We start from the raw sequence: 17632 nt of genomic DNA, 5'->3' as shown, positions 1-17632 counted from the left end.
CCAACTCTTAATGAAAGGAGTGTCAAGAAATTTGAAGCCCCATATTGGAACTGCCACATGGAAGAATTTTTTTTTAAGATTTATTTATTTGAGAGAAAGAGAACCCTCAAGGGCAGAGCCGAGGGACAGAGCAGCAGAGAGGGAGGGATAGGAGAAGCAGACTCCCCAGTGAGTGGGGGGCCCCATGCGGGTCTCTAGCCCAGGACCTTGAGATCATGACCTGAGCCAAAACCATGAGTCAGATGCCCAACCGACTATGCCCCCCCAGATGCCTCTGGAAGAATATTAATCTAGTGTCTTCATGTCACATTAAAGAATGAGGAGCCCAGAAGGGCTGAGGCCCCGGCCCCAGTCGTAAGGCCCGGGAACAGACTTGGATCTGCCCCGGAACCAACCTGGGGCTCGTCCACACGGCGTCCCTGCAAGCCCATCTGTGTACTTGAAAGGTCAGTTCTCAAGCCTGCTGGGCTCCATATGGCCCCAGGTGTAAACACTAAGCAGACGCAATGACGTCCTGCCATTTCTCTGCTGTACTCACAGGTCACAGACTACATCCATCAATCGCATGAACTTGTGAATGTGTTTTTTGGGGGGTCACAATATTATTTTTTAAATAGAGTTTGTTGCCTACACAAAACACAAAAAATTTCACTTCTGGTTTCTCTTTTAAAAAGCAGAAATACTGGAGAACAGTGGGTCCTGCGTGGGCACCAGAGTGTCTAAGACCTTCCAGAGGCTCCCTAAGGCTTCCAGAACACTATGAAAGCTCACAGACTAGAAAGAAAATTGTCCATTTGTGCAGATGACATAATTTTGTAGAAAATCCTAAGGATTTCACACACACACACACACAAAAATACCAACTGCTAGAATTTAAAAATGAGTTTAATGAGCTACAGGAGAAAAGATCAATACAGACACACATACACATATACACACACAAACATACACACATACATGTACGCACACACACACACACACAGAGTCCTATTTCTATACTAGCAACGAGCCTGTAGAAACTGAATTGAAACACACGGTGCTAGTCCCAGCTGCTGGACAAGAAGAAGAAACACGGGCTGCAGATCTAACGGAATATATGCAGCATCCATGTACTGAAATTTACAAGACTCTGATGACCGATGACAAGAACTATTTAAACAAATTGCGAGAGGTACCACATTATCAACACAGGAGAGATGTCAGTTCTCCCAATATCAATCTGTAAGTTTAACACGATTCCTATCAAAATCCCAGCAAGACTGTCTTGGTAGAGAAAGACAGGCTTCCTCTAACATTTACACGGCAAGGTGACAAAACTAGAGTACTTAAAAATGAGTTTGAGAAAGAATAAAGTACATCACAAGCTTCTCTCTTGCCCAGCGTTGTGTTTCCTACATCGCCTTGTGTGTGTTTTATCACATGGCCCGTATGTGCCTCTTTGGCTGAATTTCTCCTTGGTTGGAGTCCTGGACCAGTGCCAGCTCTCCTGGAAGGTGTCACGAGGTGTCCTCCCCTAACAGAAGCCACACCGGAGCTCAGGTTCTAAGCATGGCCTCTCTGCCTGTAAATGCAGCACTGAGGAACTCGAGTGTTTTCTGGAAACTGGCATCACTGGCTTTGCGTGGCGGAGACGAGAGGGCTGGTCTAGATGCAAGGAGCTGAGTGGAGCTGGAGACGCGTGCTTGTGACAGACTGTGTTCCTCCCTGCACATTGACATGCACTCAAAACCACCTGAGTCCTTCCCAGGACTGGTGTGCCCCATGGTGGCTGTGGCAACATGCCATCCCAGGGAGCCTCCTGGCTGCAGGAAGGAGGTGGTTATTGCCCTGGGGGAACACTGAACCCAGAAGCTTTTGTGGCAAGAAATTCTTGCCCTTGGGAGGTAGGCATGAGGGCAAGGAGCTAGCGGATCGGGGGTGGAGAACGGAGGACCCTCGAGCATGAGCCCGGGAGACTCATTCTTCCTGCACCTGAGGATTTGGAGCAAATGTCCTCTGAGAACCAGGATTCTCCCTCGAGACACAGGACCCCTACCCCCAAGAAGACCTGGGTCCCTCCAGGATCCAGGCACAGCAGCTCCCCCTGCCCAGGAGTCTGGAGTTTGAACATCTCTCTTGTCCAGTCCAAGGGGCTACGTTCCTGGACAGGGCCTTCCTGGGGACGGTGCACTACATTGTGGATTATCTTCCTTCGGCTTTATTCCTCCACAGCCCCTCAGAGGCCTGTTCACCCAGAGGACAGCACCAACCAATGTCAGGAACAGGGGAAGCTTCAAGAAGACCAGGAGCAGGAAGTGGACACTGCTAAGCAAGGACCTGTGGGGGTACGTAAGGAGAGGAAATGACTGCCTCCTCGGGGGGAGGTCCAGGATCCTTCTCTCCCAGCCTGTTCCTGTGCCCTGACCCTAGAGCCCTCATAACTCAGGATCAAACTTGGAAAAGATGTGCCTGGGCAGCCCCTCTCTGGGGCCCCATCACCTCCCCTCCCCTGACCGTGCACTACTCCTAGGAATTCTGTTAAGGAGAGGTGATGGGGCAAAGAGAAGAGGCGCCCGGCACTGCCTGCTTTCCAGAAGCTTCCTCTCTATCCCTTGCTCTCACATTTCTCCGTAACAACCTACTTCTTGAAAACTACCCCCCACCCTCACTTTAAAGCCCTGACCCTTATCCTTGGCCCTACAGAGCCTGAGAGCAACATGGTAGCCCTTTCTGGGTATCTTTGGGAGGAGAAAAGCAGCCTGGAGCCAGCTCATCTCTCTCCAAACCCCCACAAGAAGCACCTGGATCTCTGGTTCAGCAAAGACCTTTGGAGGTAAGCCCGAGTTAGGGCTCCAGAACCAGAAGCCAGAGTCCAGAACCAGAGGGGGAAGGAGAAGGGGAGGGGTGGACATGGGCGGAGCCGCATGTGCACGTGAGCCAGCCTCCTGTTCCCCTGCAGCTGCTGCATGGGGACAACGTTCCCAAAACAAGTGATACTTTCCACACGAAGTCCCCACGCAGCCACTGAGAATGTAAACATGGTGACCCAAACTGAAGCAAACCCAGCAGAGAGGTAAAAAGCTCACGGTGTGTTGCCAGCCCCCACCCCAGGGTCCCATAAGGCTGCTGAACCCCATCTTCTGTGGTCTCTAGGCTGGGGGCCCTTACCCTGAGCAGCAGGTCAACAGCTCCTCCGTGCTGAGGTTCTGCTTGGTGTTCAGCCCCGGAAAGGCAGCAGGTACAGCCTGACATGTGGTCCTCCCTGTGGTTTTACTTGGTGCTGGAGAAAAATCCCACATGAGGGGCTACTCCCTCCCCAGCCATCTGCTACGTGCCCGTTTGGACCAAACGTTATGCACGACGGCCCACTGGAAGAAGGGAATTGAGAGATGCTCCGAAGCTAGCGTCAGGCCACTTCCAGGATGGCGTGAGCTGCTCAGGGACCAAATGAGACTTTTCCAGAACTGGTCAAATGAGCCACCTCAAGTAAGTGTCGGATCTTTCTTTCCATCCCAAGTCTGACTCTGCCTATGGAGAGAGCAGGGGCAAGCCTGGAGAAGATGGCCCTGTGGCCCAGGAGCCTCAGAGAGACTGTAGGAGGGGGCTCACAGCACCTTCAGATGGAAACTAAGGCCACTTTAACTCCCTGCTAGGGAGGAGCTAAGCCTCAGGTGTCCGGGCTATTAGTGTGACCAGTGTCTCTGCCCCAACCTCATGACTGCCCGAAAAAAACAAGCCTCCAGAGCCTTCGCCCTCCCAGGGCTCCCAGGACAGGCTCCGTTTCATCCAACTACAGCCCTTGACATCTTGGCCACTGAGGATTCACTGACGTATGTGGCACCATCCCTGCCCTCACACAGAGCAGAGGCATCTAAGTTGATGGGCTCAAATCAATAGAGAGAAGGCAGAGGGGCAGCCTGCCATCAAATACAGAGAGCACAGAAGGCTCAGACCTCAGGGGCCATCCGGGCAAGCAGAAAGGAGAGAAACAAGGAATGGTGACACCTAGAGGAGGCCACGGGGATTACGAGATATTTTTAGAACAGGAGAGAACCCAGCGTGTAGTTCTGGGCTGAGGGGAAGCAAAAGCATGGATAATTGATGGAGGAAGATACAGATGAGCAAGGAGGGAATTTGACTCTAGGAGACAGGGAGGTATGGAGCTCCAGGGTGAGGAGCCAGCCTCAAGAGAATTGTTCTCGAACAGGGGGATGGAAACCGCCCTCAACCTAGAAGGGAAAGGGGGAAGAATGAGTTAGGCATCACAGAAGTTTGTAGGGGGAGAAGAAAAGAAATTGAGAGAGTTCGCGTCTGATATTCCGTGCGCCCTTGGTAAGAGAGAAGAATGGGAGAGTCATATTAGAGACTGCTGAACTTGTATGGACACCCCTCATCACCGGCTATGACTTCTCCAGCGCTACTGCAGCAGATAGATTTTAGGTGGGAGATCGATTTGCCCTAGACTGCCTAGGATCTGACCCAGTTTTAGCACTGAAAGCCCCACATCCCAAGAAATTTCTCAGTCCTAGGCAAACCCCAATGGTCGCTCACCCTAATTTTAGGGTGGATCCAGGGATGACGGTTTCGAGAGGCAGGTAGGAAAATGGTGCATGACAGGTGAAGAAAATGTAGTCCTCCTTGAGAGTAGTGCCTGGCTTAGGAAGGAAGTGAGATCAGGGCAGGGGAGGCTTAGGAAGGAAGTGAGATCAGGGCAGGGGAGGGGTAGGCAGTAAGTGGGGAGAGAATGGAGAGAGGGATCCAAGGGCTGGAAACGTATGTGAGATTGCAAGTAGGGCCAGGGGGGTGAGGGTGTGGGAAGACTGATGCACAGAAAGTTGTCTGGGAGTACAGCGTCTTCAGGTAGGGTTCTGGGCATGGACCAGTTTGGGGTGACAGCAAGATGTGCAATGTTGCCATGGAGTGGCTGCAGAGTGGGAATGCAGGTCACTGCAGTTGAGAAGGTCCTGGAAGCTGAGACAAGTTACTTGTTAAAAACTCCCAAGACAATGACAGGAATTAGGGGTGTCGGGGAGTAACCTAGAAGCCAATGGAAGGTCATGCCAAGGAGAAGTAGAGGATGCGTGTGGTCATGTGACACAAATGTTAAAGGAACAGGTAGGATAGTGATAGGTTGTGGTGGGGGACCGGGAGAATTTGAACATAGCTTCACCACCCTATAGCACATGGAGGTAGGAAAAAGAGCAGCTTGCACTCAAGAAGCCTGTTTCTTGAAATGAGAGGAGTGAGGCCAATTTCAGGACAGTATAGTCGAGAGAATATTGTATGAGTAAGCTGAAGATGTATGTATGAAGAATTTGTTTCCTTTGGTACAGATTCCAAAGGTCATGGTGGAGATGGTCTTGGTGCAGCATGGAGGGGCCTCCCGCAGTGGAGTGAGGTCCTGGCCCTCTGAGAATGAGGGTACCTTCAGCTACACACCCACACCCATGCCAAGGCTAAAAAGACAGCTGTCTCTCACCCTGCCCTCAACATAGGGTCTTGCCAATACTACTGGGATGAGGGCTAGACGAGACCCAGAGACAAGACCCATAAGCTCTGCTGGTGGAGTGAGAGGATCTCTTACCTGTGGAAACAAACACGTTAACGTGGAATGAAGGGTCATGTGACCACACATCCAGGAGCCATACTGTCTGAATTCTGCACCAGTAGGATCCAGCATCGTCTGCAGTGAGGTTCTCCATGGTCACTATAAAGGTGAGGTGATCAGCGTGGTCTCTGATGGACACACGCCCACTCCTTTCTTCTTTCTCTTCTCCCTTGGTCTCCACAATCTTCTCACATGTTGTGTCATACTGTCCTCGGCACCAGTATTTGTTATACCTCTGGTATACCTCCTCGTACCGACACTGCACACACAGAGAACCACCCAAGGTGCCTGTCACAGAGCTGGGGCCCATCAGGGACAAAGAGCCTGGAAGACATAAGCCACATCCCAGGGCTCCATCTCAGTGTCCCCCTACAGCAGCTGTCTGCCTGAAGCCCAAAGGGAAAGTTGCCAGGGAGGTGTAGACAGTTCTGGGCTCAGAGATGTGGGCCTGGAGGGACATCAGAGCTTAGACTTAAGCCAGAGGGTAGGAGAAAGAGCTTCCACTCAAGAAGCCTATTTCTTGAAATGAGAAGAGTAAGGCTAATTTCAGGACAGTATAGTAGAGGGAATATTCTGTGAACAACCTAAAGATGTATGAAGAATTTATTTCCTTTGGTACAGGTTTCCAAAGGTCATGGTGGAGATAGTCTTGGTGCAGCATGGAGGGGCCTCCCAGGCAATGGAGTAAGGCCCCAGCCCTGTGAAAGTGAGAGAGCCTTCAGCTACACACCCCCACCCATGCCAAGGATGAGGAGACAGGGGAGAGTCACCTCCCTCCCTGCCCTCATCATAGGCTCTTCCCAACACCACTGGGACTGAGGACTAGACAAGACCCACAGACACTCTTCAGCATGACATTCAACCTTGTCTCCATGTTCAGTCATATCCCCTAAGATCTATTGGTGAAGTGAGAGGATCTCTTACCTGTGGAAACAAACACGTTAACGTGGAATGAAGGGTCACGTGACCACACATCCAGGAGCCATAGTGTCTGAATTCTACACCAGTAGGATCCAGCATCGTCTGCAGTGAGGTTCTCCATGGTCACTATAAAGGTGAGGTTATCAGCGTGGTCTCTGATGGACACACGCCCACTCCTCTCTTCTTTCTCTTCTCCCTTGGTCTCCACGATCTTCTCACATGTTGCGCCATACTGTCCTCGGCACCAGTATTTGCTATACCTCTGGTATACCTCCTCATACTGACACTGCACACTCAGAGAGCCACCCAAGGTGCCCGTCACAGAGCTGGGGCCCGTCAGGGACAAAGAGCCTGGAAGACATAAGCCACATCCCAGGACTCCATCTCAAAGGCCCCCTATAGCCGCTGTCTGCCTGAAGCCAAAGGAGAAAATTGCCAGGAAGGTATAGACGGTTCTGGTCTCAGGGATGTGGGCCTGGAGGGACATCTAGACTTAAGATCTAAGCCAGACAGTCTGGAGACTAGGGCCAGCAAGAGAGGTAGAGATCTGTGCCCTGTGAGCCTAGAAACACTGAGTAACCACACAAGGATCCTGCCATGTGGGGATAGGGAGAATGAGAACAAAGCTGGAGAGGGAGCAGCATGGGCTGGCTGTCCTGCCCTGTCTTAGCCTTTGCAGGCATGAGATTCAGTGTGGCAGAAAAACACTTCCCTTTGCAGTGAACCTCTGCATTCAGGTTTTCTGCAATTCAGAGTTGCTCTGTAGGAGCACAGCTTCTTGTTTACTCCACTCTAGAGGTGCTCTCAAGAGCGGAAAAATAAACCCCTGGCCTTCCTCCAGCCCCGAAGGAGGAGCGACACACAGCTAGGAAGGGCTGGGTCCCAAGGAGACTCTCACAGGCTCCTGGACATGAGTTTGGGGCATGAACGGACCACCCCTAACCCCATCACTGTCCCCAGGACCTTGCCATCTTTCTTTACCACCTTTCCCCCTTCTTTTCCTAAGCTAGCCATACAGCCCTCCATAAATGTAAAGTGGTCACATTTTTCCAACATTTGTAACCGCAGGTGTTTGTAATCCCAAAGGGGAGGGGGTGAGAGAATGCTGGAACAGAGAGTGGGGAGCGTAGCCAGGAGCTGGGATGGGAAAGAACAAACAAACAAACAAAAAGAACCAAAACTTCAGTCTCTACAAGTGACTCCAAAGCTTTTATCAGGACCCAGGAGGAAGTCGAGCTGTAAATGGACATGAAGCTGAACCTGTGGCCTCGGAGAGACCAGCCAGTCCACGTGAAGGGGTGGGAAGAAGTTTCCATCTCTAGTTTACCTGCACCCAAGCAAGGGCATTTAGGCAATTGTATCAGAGTTAAGCAAGCAGATGTGAGGAAGCCGTGATCTGCTGGTAAACCAGCTCTGGGCAGGGAGCAAGGCGGGGCGCAGGCGAGTCAAGGAGAAGCCTTGGTTCAGAGCGTTTCCCGGTTTCTGTGGCGTAAACACGCTCACTATGACGAATTTCATGCTAACCATATGCTGCCACCGGTTGTAGGGTTGGGGAAATAAGTCCGTGATCAGCTCTTGTGAGTGGGTGCGAGCAGACTCCAGCCACTGCTGCTGTGGTGCCCATTTCCTTAATTACAGCGGCTCAGAAAAAGTCCATCATCAGGAGGAAGAAGAAGAAGAGGAGGAGGAGAAGGGGGAGGGGGAGGGGGGGAGAAAGAAGGGGGGAAGGCGGAGAAGAAAAAGAAGGGGAGAAGAGAAAATATCCATTATTATTTTCATCCTCATTTAAGACATTTTGAGCGTCTCCCATCTGTAAAAAGATACATCTCTTAAATGTCTTTCTGAGTCTAAGATCTCAGTGATGAGGGCCCCAGGGGACCTTGAAGACCATCCCATCCGCTCCCCTGTGTTACTGAGAAGAAAATGACATTTTGGCCAGTGTCACCCAACTGGCCTTCTTTCTTGAAACCTCTGCCTTTCCCGCCCACTATTCTGGGACAGTCCATCATTATGTTGGGCAGGTTCTATGTCTTACCCAACATAAAAATTACTCTACAAACATGAAGAATACCACCTAGTTTTTACCCTGAACTTACTTTCCACAGAGAATGGGCTCTCCTGCATGTTGAATGTCTTTTTTTTTTTTTTTTAAGACTATCTCCTCCAAAACGATTGTATTTACCTAACTGCACAACACCTTGTTCTAGCAGGGGTTTAAGATGCATGCTGAGGGTACCTCTTTGGTCCCTTCTTTAATTCCTGCTAAGAAACCTTTCCAACCCCTTTAAACTAAGTTCTGACACATTCTAAACTATTGCTAATGCCTGAACTGTCCATGATCTTTAAAGAGATTGACACTTTCACATAAGCTATTCTCTCTTTCCACTCAGCAAACTCATTCATTCTTCAAGACCAAAGTCCAGGGAAGCCTCCATAAGGACTTGCACTGGGTCAAGAGCAGTGTTTGGGGCCCCTGTTGTGCAGCTCCACACCACATGAACAAATTTCTACACAAAGTTCTATGCTGTATCACAGTGACTTGACTCCCTCTTTCAACCGTGAGTCCCTGAGTGCAGAAGTTGCTTTCCTGACACACAGCTGGTCCTGGAACACAGCTGGTGCTCAATAAGCATATGCAAATCTGTGATGAATGCTTCAGTGGATAGAAGAATGTACAGATGGATGAATGGATGTGTCTTCCTTGTTTCTGCTGAGATCTCTGGCTTGAACCCAGGACAGACATTCTACCCACTGTTCCACCCCCTCCAATAACAAGTGCCCAAAACCCCAGCCCCACTCACCTGAGAGGCAGAGAAGGAGCAGAACTGGGGACAGCCACATGGTCCTGTCTCTCTGGCTGGCGTCCCCAGCAAATCCAGGTCCCCGCTGTAATCCAGGTGTTTGCGACAGAGACTGCGGTGTCCACTTTCTACTTGCTCAAGTTTCCTATGTGTTTCTGTCTCTCACCTACTTCCTTTTTCATCTCCTAGATACTTCCTAGTTTGAAGCCCTACTTGGGAGAAAGGGAAGAGTGTCAAGAGATCAGAGAATGGACTAAGAACAAGAGAAATCTGCTGTTTTTTTTCTTCATTTAATGGCAATATAATGTTTGGATCATACCCCGAGTCTTCATGCAAGTCATGAAATCTCCAACAGAGGAAAGCCTTTGTCCCCATCTCTCATTCTTCTTCCTGTCCAAGGCTACTTGCTCGACCTAACCAGCTGTCCCTTCTCTCTGACTACATACTTTTGGGTCATAAAACACCCCACTTAAATATCTGGGGTGAGGACTCCCCATGAATCTCTCAACCACTACCTCCATGTGGTTGATCTCATACCTCTTCCTCTAACCTAGTCTCTCTTCTGGGCTCTGGACCCAACTTTTTGACGGCTTGTGGGGAAGCTCCACCTGCTTGTACACCCTTAATCTAATTCAGTATTAAGGTGTTGGTGAAGGGCAGAGATCCCGGAGTCATGCGGATTTAAATCCCACCTCCATCATGTACTAACCATGTACCCTTGGGCATGTTGCTACATCACTCTCATCCCTAGCTTCTTCATCTATAAAATAGAGCCATAGTAACCATCCTCATCTCACAGAAATAAAGGAGTGAACAAACATAAAGCACTTGTCACAGTGCCTGGAACATAGTAACTGCTCAGTAAACGTTAACTCTTTAGAATAGTCCTGGATCAGGACTACTTCTCATCTGGTCTGTCAAACAACTATACACTCCCTTCAATTCAACTTGAACATCAGAAACATATTCTTCTCGAAGACACAGGTATTGGTTTTGCCCAAATTATTTAAGTTTACAACAAAGGTGTGAGGCAGATACCATTATCCCCACTTTAAAGATAGGAAGACAGAGGCACAGAGAGGTCCTGAAACCAGACATCATCAAATCAAGTCCATAAATCCTAGTCTAGTTTGTTAGCCGTAGGGATTTGGGGGGAAAGCTGTCTGGTGTCAACCAATGCCCAGATCCATTCTGCTTGGGGACAGCAGGAGGTCCATAGGGCTCTGGCCTGCCCACCCACACCAGCAACAGTCAGAAGCTCCTGGAACACATACATTTGGGAGAAGAGGCTTAACTCCTAGGAGAAAAGGCTCATCTTATCACTGTCTGCTCCACCACACCAGAGAGGAGGTAGAAGCGGGGCAGTCCAAAGCTGAGCACAGACAACAATATTAGGGAAATGCAGCCATCAAGGAATGCAGATCAAAACCATGGTGAGACACTACTTTACACCTGCTAGGAAGACTACCATCAAGAAGTCAGATAGTAAGTCTTAACAAAGATGTCAAGAAGTCAGAACGTCCATATACGCATTCATGGGAAGAAAAGTGGTGCAACCATTTTGGAAAACAGTCTACAAATTCCTCAAAGGATTGCACGTAGAGTTGCCATAAGACCCAGCGATTTCACTCCTAGGTGTACACCCAAGAGAAATGAAAACATAGGGGCACGTGGATGGCTCAATGGGTTAAGTCTCTGCCTTCAGCTCGGGTCGTGATCCCAGGGTCCGGGGATCGGTCCCGCATCAGGCTCTTTGCTCAGCAGGGAGCCTGTTTCCCCCTCTCTCTGCCTGTCTCTCTGCCTACTTGTGATCTCTGTCTGTCAAATAAATAAATAAAATCTTTAAAAAAAAGAAAGAAATGAAAACATATGTCCACACAAAAACAGGTACACAAAGGTTTTTAGTAACTTTATTCAGAATAGCCAGAAGGTAGAAACAACCCAATGTCCATCAGCAGATGAACAGATAAACAAAATGTGATCTAACCTCACAATGCACTATTACCTAGCCATTAACAGGAATGAAACCTGCTAGAAGGTAAAGCTGAAAACATTACGCAAAGTGAAGGAAGCCAGTCACTGAAGACCTTATAGTATGTGATTCCATTCATTGCAAAGACGAGAACAAGGAAATCTATAGATACAGAAGTCATGTAGTTGTTGCTTAGGACTTGGGGAGATTCAGAAAGGGAGGATAGCTAGAAAGTATGGAGTTTCCTTTTGAAGATGATGAAGATGCTCTAAGATCGGGTGTGGTGATGGCCGCACCTATCTGTGAGTACGCCAAACGCCACTGAATTGCATACATTACAGGGGACAGTTGCATGATATGTGAACTATATCTCAATAAAGCTTTATTTATTTATTTTTTTTAAAGATGAGCCCAGAGAGGCAGGAGAGCGGCTGGTGAGTGGGAAGGGAGAGGTAGGGATGGGAGATGGGTCTCAGAATGGTGTTTTCCTCTGCACCCCCACACCATTCCATGTCTTTATTCTTCATCCACAGCCCAGCACATGGGCCTGGAAAAACCAGGCTTTTCAGAGCATCAGCAGCAGGAAGTGAAGGGACCAGGGTACAGGAGATGGCATCACGCAAGAGAGTTGCCTCCCAGAGACAGGTGTCTGGACCTCTCTTCCCACCCTCAGCAATGAGCAACTCATACATAGGAGAAAAGTCAGAAAGCTCAGCTCCAAAATTAGAAGAGAAAGAATAAGACACCTGCCCACGTAGGCACAGCTGAGCAAGGGAAGGATGAAGCAGTGACGAGGCCCAGCTCGTCCATAATTTCTACTACTAACATTTCCTTTATTAAAAAAAAAAATCCACACACCTCTTGAAAGGCAATCAAGATAGAGTTCTAGGAAATAAAATAATTAAATGACAAATGCATTTTGAAAACGGAGGAAAATTTGGTGGACTTTGCATCAAACAATGGAGAGGAAGAATTATGTGGGTCAAAACCCTAATGATTAAGGAAAGGATTTCTCTGGGGCCCGTCCAACTCCTGAGAGGACAAGCCACACAAGCACTAATAAGCAACTAGCATGGAAATAGAGCCTGGTGCTGGGTATCAAGGAAGCTCCCGTCCTGCATGGCGCTCTGGGTGGGGTGCATCAACAATGAATCCTGGAACTCTGAAAAAATAAAATTTTTTAAAAAGAGAGAAAGAAATAGAGCCTCTGGAGTGGAGGTGCGATGCCCCTGAATGGGTGTCAAATCCGGATGCCAGTGTGTGAGGAATGCAGACGTTGCTGGTGCTTTTGAAAGAAAAGGAGGAAGCTTTGAAATCTGATTCAGTGGCTTTCCGGCTTTCAAAATTTCGCCATCTCCCCTTTGGCTACAGTCAAGTCCAGACCCTGCTGTGATACACCAGACCCAGCTCCTGGCGGGCCTCCAGCCTCTCCCTGTCCTCCACAGCTCACACTCTGGGCCCCGGCCACTGTAAACGACTTCCAATGCCCAACAGCAGGTGCTCCCTTGAGCCAACAAGCCAGGGCACATGGTGATCTCTCGACGCCCATCCAACCTCCCATCCACCGGCCCGGGCACATGTACCCTCTCAGCTTCCTTCGAGATGCAGATAAATCCTCCCTCCCAACTTGGGCACTGGCAGACTTGACCCCTGCCTCTGAGCCACGGCCCCACCGGTGTTCATGTCATTCTCTCCTAACCCTGCCCCAACATGCTTTCTCGGGTTTTCTGTCTTCGGTGTTGCTCTGTTTTGTTTTGTCTTGGGAGGTTCCCTCAGGTCCTGCGGGTTGAGTTCACAGGCCCAGGAAAACCTACCCTTCACCAAACTTGTCCTTTCTTTACTTGGTGCTTTCAGTCCTGTTCCCTGTTCACACACCTCAGAGACGAGCCTTCAGTGGATGTCCTTGCCTCCGTATGATGATGAAGTACATAGGCTTGCTTTGTAGGCATATGCTTCAAACCACACGGTTTCGGGCCATCCATCTCATTCTGGTGTTACTTTTTTTATGCAGCACCGGGTCCTGAAGCCTCATCTCTGTCACTGAGTGTCCACTTTACTGTTTTCAGCTTCGGCTTCTCCTCCGCGGCAGGTGCCCGAGGCCACTCATCAGTGCCCGGTGCTGGACGTCTAGGTGGCCCCCAACTCCTTGCCTCCATGAATGGCACCTAATGAACATTCTCTAGCACACACCCCCTAGGGGCCTGCAGAACATGTTCCCGGGATATACACCCAGAGCAGGGTTTCCAGGCCCCCGGGGTAAACATACCCTTAACCTGACAGATTGCTGACCAGAATGGCCATATTGGGCAGTCAGGTCTCATTCCTTGAAGCCAAAGTTTACAGTCAGAACCTGTTTCACTGAGGGGAATGGAGTCTTCACCAGCTGTGCACTGTGATCCCTGTGAAGTCTCCCCACCCCTTGATGCTGGCCAGCCGTTTGGTCTGGATTTATTCAGTCAGGTAAAAAAAAAAAAAGTATATATATATGCAATGGTTTCTCAACTCTTACTGAAATCTCTCTGTCTAGACTCTCCGCAGCTTAAGAACAATTCAGGATTCTTGTTTGGCCTCTCAAGGGAAATAAACCAGGGCCACCCACCAGGACCTTCGGGTGCATTATCCACAATCGCTTCCTGCCTGCACACACCACAGAGGACTCTGGGCGTCTCGTGGCTGCACACCCAAGCCGTCACTAATGCTGCCTGAAGTGGCTCATTCTCCCAACCGCCCCCTTACTGCCGCCCCAGACAAGCTGTGCTACTTCATCAGGTCTCCGGGGACATGGGGTCTGCTCCTCTGAGGCCCCGCACACCCCAGCACCAGGCCTCTGGCTTGTTCTCCTTCTGCTCGTCGTGGGAAGCTTGGCTGTTGTCCCCCTAACTGCCGGCCTCCCACTCCTCCAGAGAGCACCCCTCTCCCGCCTGGCACCTCTCTAGCTCCCCGTTCCTTCATTGGGATGGTGGAATCCCCCTCCTAAGGACTGCTGGGAGACACGAAGGAGATCCCTGATGTCAAATGCTAGGCACAGACCCTGGCACAATGTAGCAACTGATATCACACACACACACACACACACACACACACACCCCGTGAGCTGATGAAACGTCCCCCGCCTCTGTGTCGGGCGGTGAACAGCCGTGGTCTCCATATCCTCCCGCCCATCTGGGTGGGTGGAAATGGTTTCCTGGGACCCGTGTGTCACCTCTCCCGAACTCACTCCATTCTTTTCTCCAGGGAAGGTTCAGTAAGTGACAAGTCCCAGACCCACTCACCTGAGGCAGAGAGGGGGCGGAGCTACAAGCAGACTGGCGGTCCAATCTCCCCAGCCCCGGAATGTCCAGATCCTTATCTTCTGACATCTGGCCTAGGAGCTCCCGGCCTCGATACGGTCACTTCCCATCTGTATTTTGTTATTTGCTTCCTTCCTCTGCCACTTCTTCATTTTGGGTTGCAAAGTTATTGGGAAAGGGGAAGAACCTGCTGAAAAAGAGAGTGAACCAAAAGCAAAACGGCAAGGGGAGCTTGGTGGCACCTCGTCCCCTCACCTGCTGAGGGCAGGGCCCATGGCAGGGCCCACCGGGCTGGATCCCAGGTCGCCCTTGCCTCTCAGCCCCATGGATCCACAGCTCCAGCCCTGCCCTGAGGGAAGCAACTGCCCACCATGGTCACAGCACTGGTCCTCTTGGGGGGCAATTTCTGGTCCAGCTGTGACCAAGGTTTACATCCTGCTCAGTTCAAAGCTTTTTCAACCTGGACGCTCCCCTTCGGGTCACACGGAGGAGTGGGGACATACTCCAGTCTTACGGTTCTAGAGGTTGGAAATCCGAAATTAGGTTTGCTGGGCCAAAGTCAAGGCGTCAGCAGGGCTTCATGCCTTCGGAAGCTCCAAGGCAGACTCCACTTCCTTGCCTTGTGCCACCGGCATGAGACCCCCACCACTCCACCCTCGGCTTCCGTCAGAATGTCTGCTTCTCTGACTCTGAACCTTCAGCGTCTATCTTATAGGAAACTTACGATAACATTGGGCCCACTGGATCACCCAGGATAATCTCTCCATCTCAGGATCTTTAACTTAATCCCATGTGTAAAGTTCCTTTTGCTGAGAAAGGGGTAACGTGACACACATTGCAGAGTACGTCGTTCAAGTGACGAACCTTGAGGTCCAACCTGGTTGGAGGAGAAAGTGAAGAGAAGGGACCTGCTGTACTGGTCTGGATAAGTGATGTTAGCTGCTGTAACTGGCAGCCCTAAAGTCTCAGGGGCTCCACGTGAGGTTGAGGTTTCTTTCTCACTTACTGCATACTCCAAGGAAAGTCAGGGAGATCGCTAAGTGGAAGGATCTAGACTCTTTCCAGCATGTGATGCCAACAGCTTCAATACTGGTCCCTGTTTTTACCATGCAGTGTGTGTGTGTGTGTGTGTGTGTGTATGTGTGTGTACTACATAGACGTCTTATGGCCTGGCACAGAAGTGGTGAAACTGACTTCCATCCACATCCAGAGGAACCACAAGACAGAGGCTCTGTATTGGAAAGTCATCAGAAACAAAGTAAACGAATTCTATGCCCGCTCTTTAAAAACATGAACTTTGTGGTGCCTGGGTGGCTTAGTGGTTTAGACATCCAACTCCTGATACCAGCTCAGGTCATGATTTCGGGGTCATGAGATCGAGCCTGAATCAGGCTCTGCACTGGGCATGGAGGCTGCTTGGGATTCTCTCTCTCCCTTACCTTCTGCCCCTCCCCTCCCCTCCCCTCCCAGGAAGGTAGTCTTTTTCCCTATCCCTCCGACTAAGGACAACTAAACCCTGAACATGACACATAAAACAAAATAAGAAGGTTCTTAAAAGTGGAGAGAAAGTAGACTGGTAAGGTGCCTTGGGAATCAGAATTTTCTTTCGCTTCATATATCCAGACTGGAGAAGCCAGCAACAGGAAAATAATAACAGGCACGGGGTGGGGGTATGGCGGGGGGTGGTTGGTGGGGGGGATCACACAGAAGCCATCTCTCTTGGCAAAGAACCAGGAAAGGGTCAACCTAGCAAAACTAAAGCTTAGATAGTAACTTCTCTACCTCCAGCCAAACCACGGAGAAAGTAGGGGCCACCACCCACCCAGGGCAGCACAGGCAGCACAGGGGGAGCAGCTGCTAGGCACCGAGCCCCTCCCAGCCAGGAAGCGGAGCAGTGGAGGCCCAGGAGAGAGCCAGAACACACTGCCTCACCCTTCGGGGTTCAGACAGCCTCCAGGGCGTGCCGGCTGGCTCATACCACGCTCTGTGTACTTGTACAGGTCCGCACACATTCCAGCATGAACTCGAGGGCACTGTCGGTCCAGGTGGCGTCATCTGCAGCCTGCACTGCTCTGACCAGGGCTCTGCCTGGTTCACTCCCGGGGGGGTCTCCAGTACCTGGCCCGAAGAGGGGGTTGGTTCATGAGCACAAATTGAAGGGAGAATGAGAGGGAAGACAGCAGCCTGGACACAGTTGGGGAAAGCCAAAAGAATGTCCTGTCAACGGCATCAGGCTATTTTGCATTAACCAAGTGTTAAAACACAGAAATTCAGCGAATACATTGGAAGATCTTAGAGGCTTTATTGTTCCTTATTATGAGCCAAGGAAGAAGGAGCAAAGGCCGGACTTCGCTGCAGCTGGAAGCCTCCAGGCCGCCGGGCTGAGGCAGAGAGGTTGTAACTCTCTATAGCTCCCTCCAGGAATGCCTTTAATGGTTTATGGCTTTGCTCTTGTTAGTGTTGCTTCCCTCTGATCACGGAAAATGACCGCCTGCAAGACACACATTGGCAGCCCTCGTTCAAACACACGGCCCGCTGATACACATCTGAAGGGTCTCACCCCTGATGTTTTCTGACACAGTGGTAAATAAACTTATCTGAAGAGCAGTTCAACTTATCTGAAGAGGTCCTGGAGACCTTGCTTCTAACATGCACACATTCCTTAGAGACCTACGCTATGCCCTAACCCCCGCTAACTAAAAGTATATAATCAGTCACTCCTCACAAGCCCAGGCCAGTTCTTTCTGCCCATGAGTCCTGTCCCTGAGCTATTAAAAAAAAAAAAAAAAGAAAGAAAGAAAAGAAAAAAGAAAAAGCACCTTTGGGCACAAAACCATCTCAAGAATTCTTTCATGACTGTTATTATTATTGTGAATCATGTGGGGCGTTGCACGGTGGTGGGGGCTGGTGACCCAGCATGAAAGAGTCCCCCAAGGCAGAACAAAAGAGAAGTTTATTGAATACAATGCCAGGCAGCAGGCAGCACAGCAGAGGAGAGGCCGTCTGCCACAAGGCAGTGGCCACAGTTATACAGTGGAGTGCGAAGTTATGGAACATACAG

General features: G+C 50.2%; 1 protein-coding gene across 2 annotated transcripts; it reads right to left on the bottom strand.

The window, feature by feature from the left end:
• Positions 1 to 867: 867 nt before the first annotated feature.
• On the bottom strand, positions 868 to 16679 carry CD300E (CD300e molecule). Of its 2 annotated transcripts, XM_059148755.1 has the most exons (8): positions 16504 to 16679; positions 15296 to 15448; positions 14554 to 14758; positions 9310 to 9518; positions 6512 to 6859; positions 5564 to 5911; positions 3148 to 3259; positions 868 to 2316 (listed from the first exon to the last, which is right to left on the bottom strand). In XM_059148755.1, the coding sequence occupies exons 4-8, from the start codon at positions 9347 to 9349 to the stop codon at positions 2133 to 2135; spliced, it is 1032 nt and encodes a 343-aa protein (XP_059004738.1). In that variant the 5' UTR covers positions 9350 to 9518; positions 14554 to 14758; positions 15296 to 15448; positions 16504 to 16679; the 3' UTR covers positions 868 to 2132. The 2 variants fall into 2 exon arrangements, with proteins under 2 accessions (XP_059004738.1, XP_059004737.1); XM_059148754.1 differs by having other exon boundaries at positions 14554 to 15448.
• Between the last annotated feature and the right edge of the window lie 953 nt (positions 16680 to 17632).

Source organism: Mustela lutreola, chromosome 15 (assembly GCF_030435805.1).
Source record: "Mustela lutreola isolate mMusLut2 chromosome 15, mMusLut2.pri, whole genome shotgun sequence".
NCBI classification, from domain to species: Eukaryota; Metazoa; Chordata; class Mammalia; order Carnivora; family Mustelidae; genus Mustela; species Mustela lutreola.
Note: the sequence above shows the minus strand (reverse complement) of the source record. Positions and strands in the feature narration are given on the sequence as shown.

Coding starts and splice junctions, on each gene's coding strand:
- CD300E (XM_059148754.1), bottom strand. CDS start 9,349: ATGTGGCTGTCCCCAGTTCTGCTCCTTCTCTGCCTCTCAG. Junction 5,912..6,511: donor TAACGTGTTTGTTTCCACAG/GTAAGAGATCCT, acceptor TATGTCTTCCAG/GCTCTTTGTCCCTGATGGGC. Junction 2,317..3,147: donor CTGTTGACCTGCTGCTCAGG/GTAAGGGCCCCC, acceptor GTACCCCCACAG/GTCCTTGCTTAGCAGTGTCC.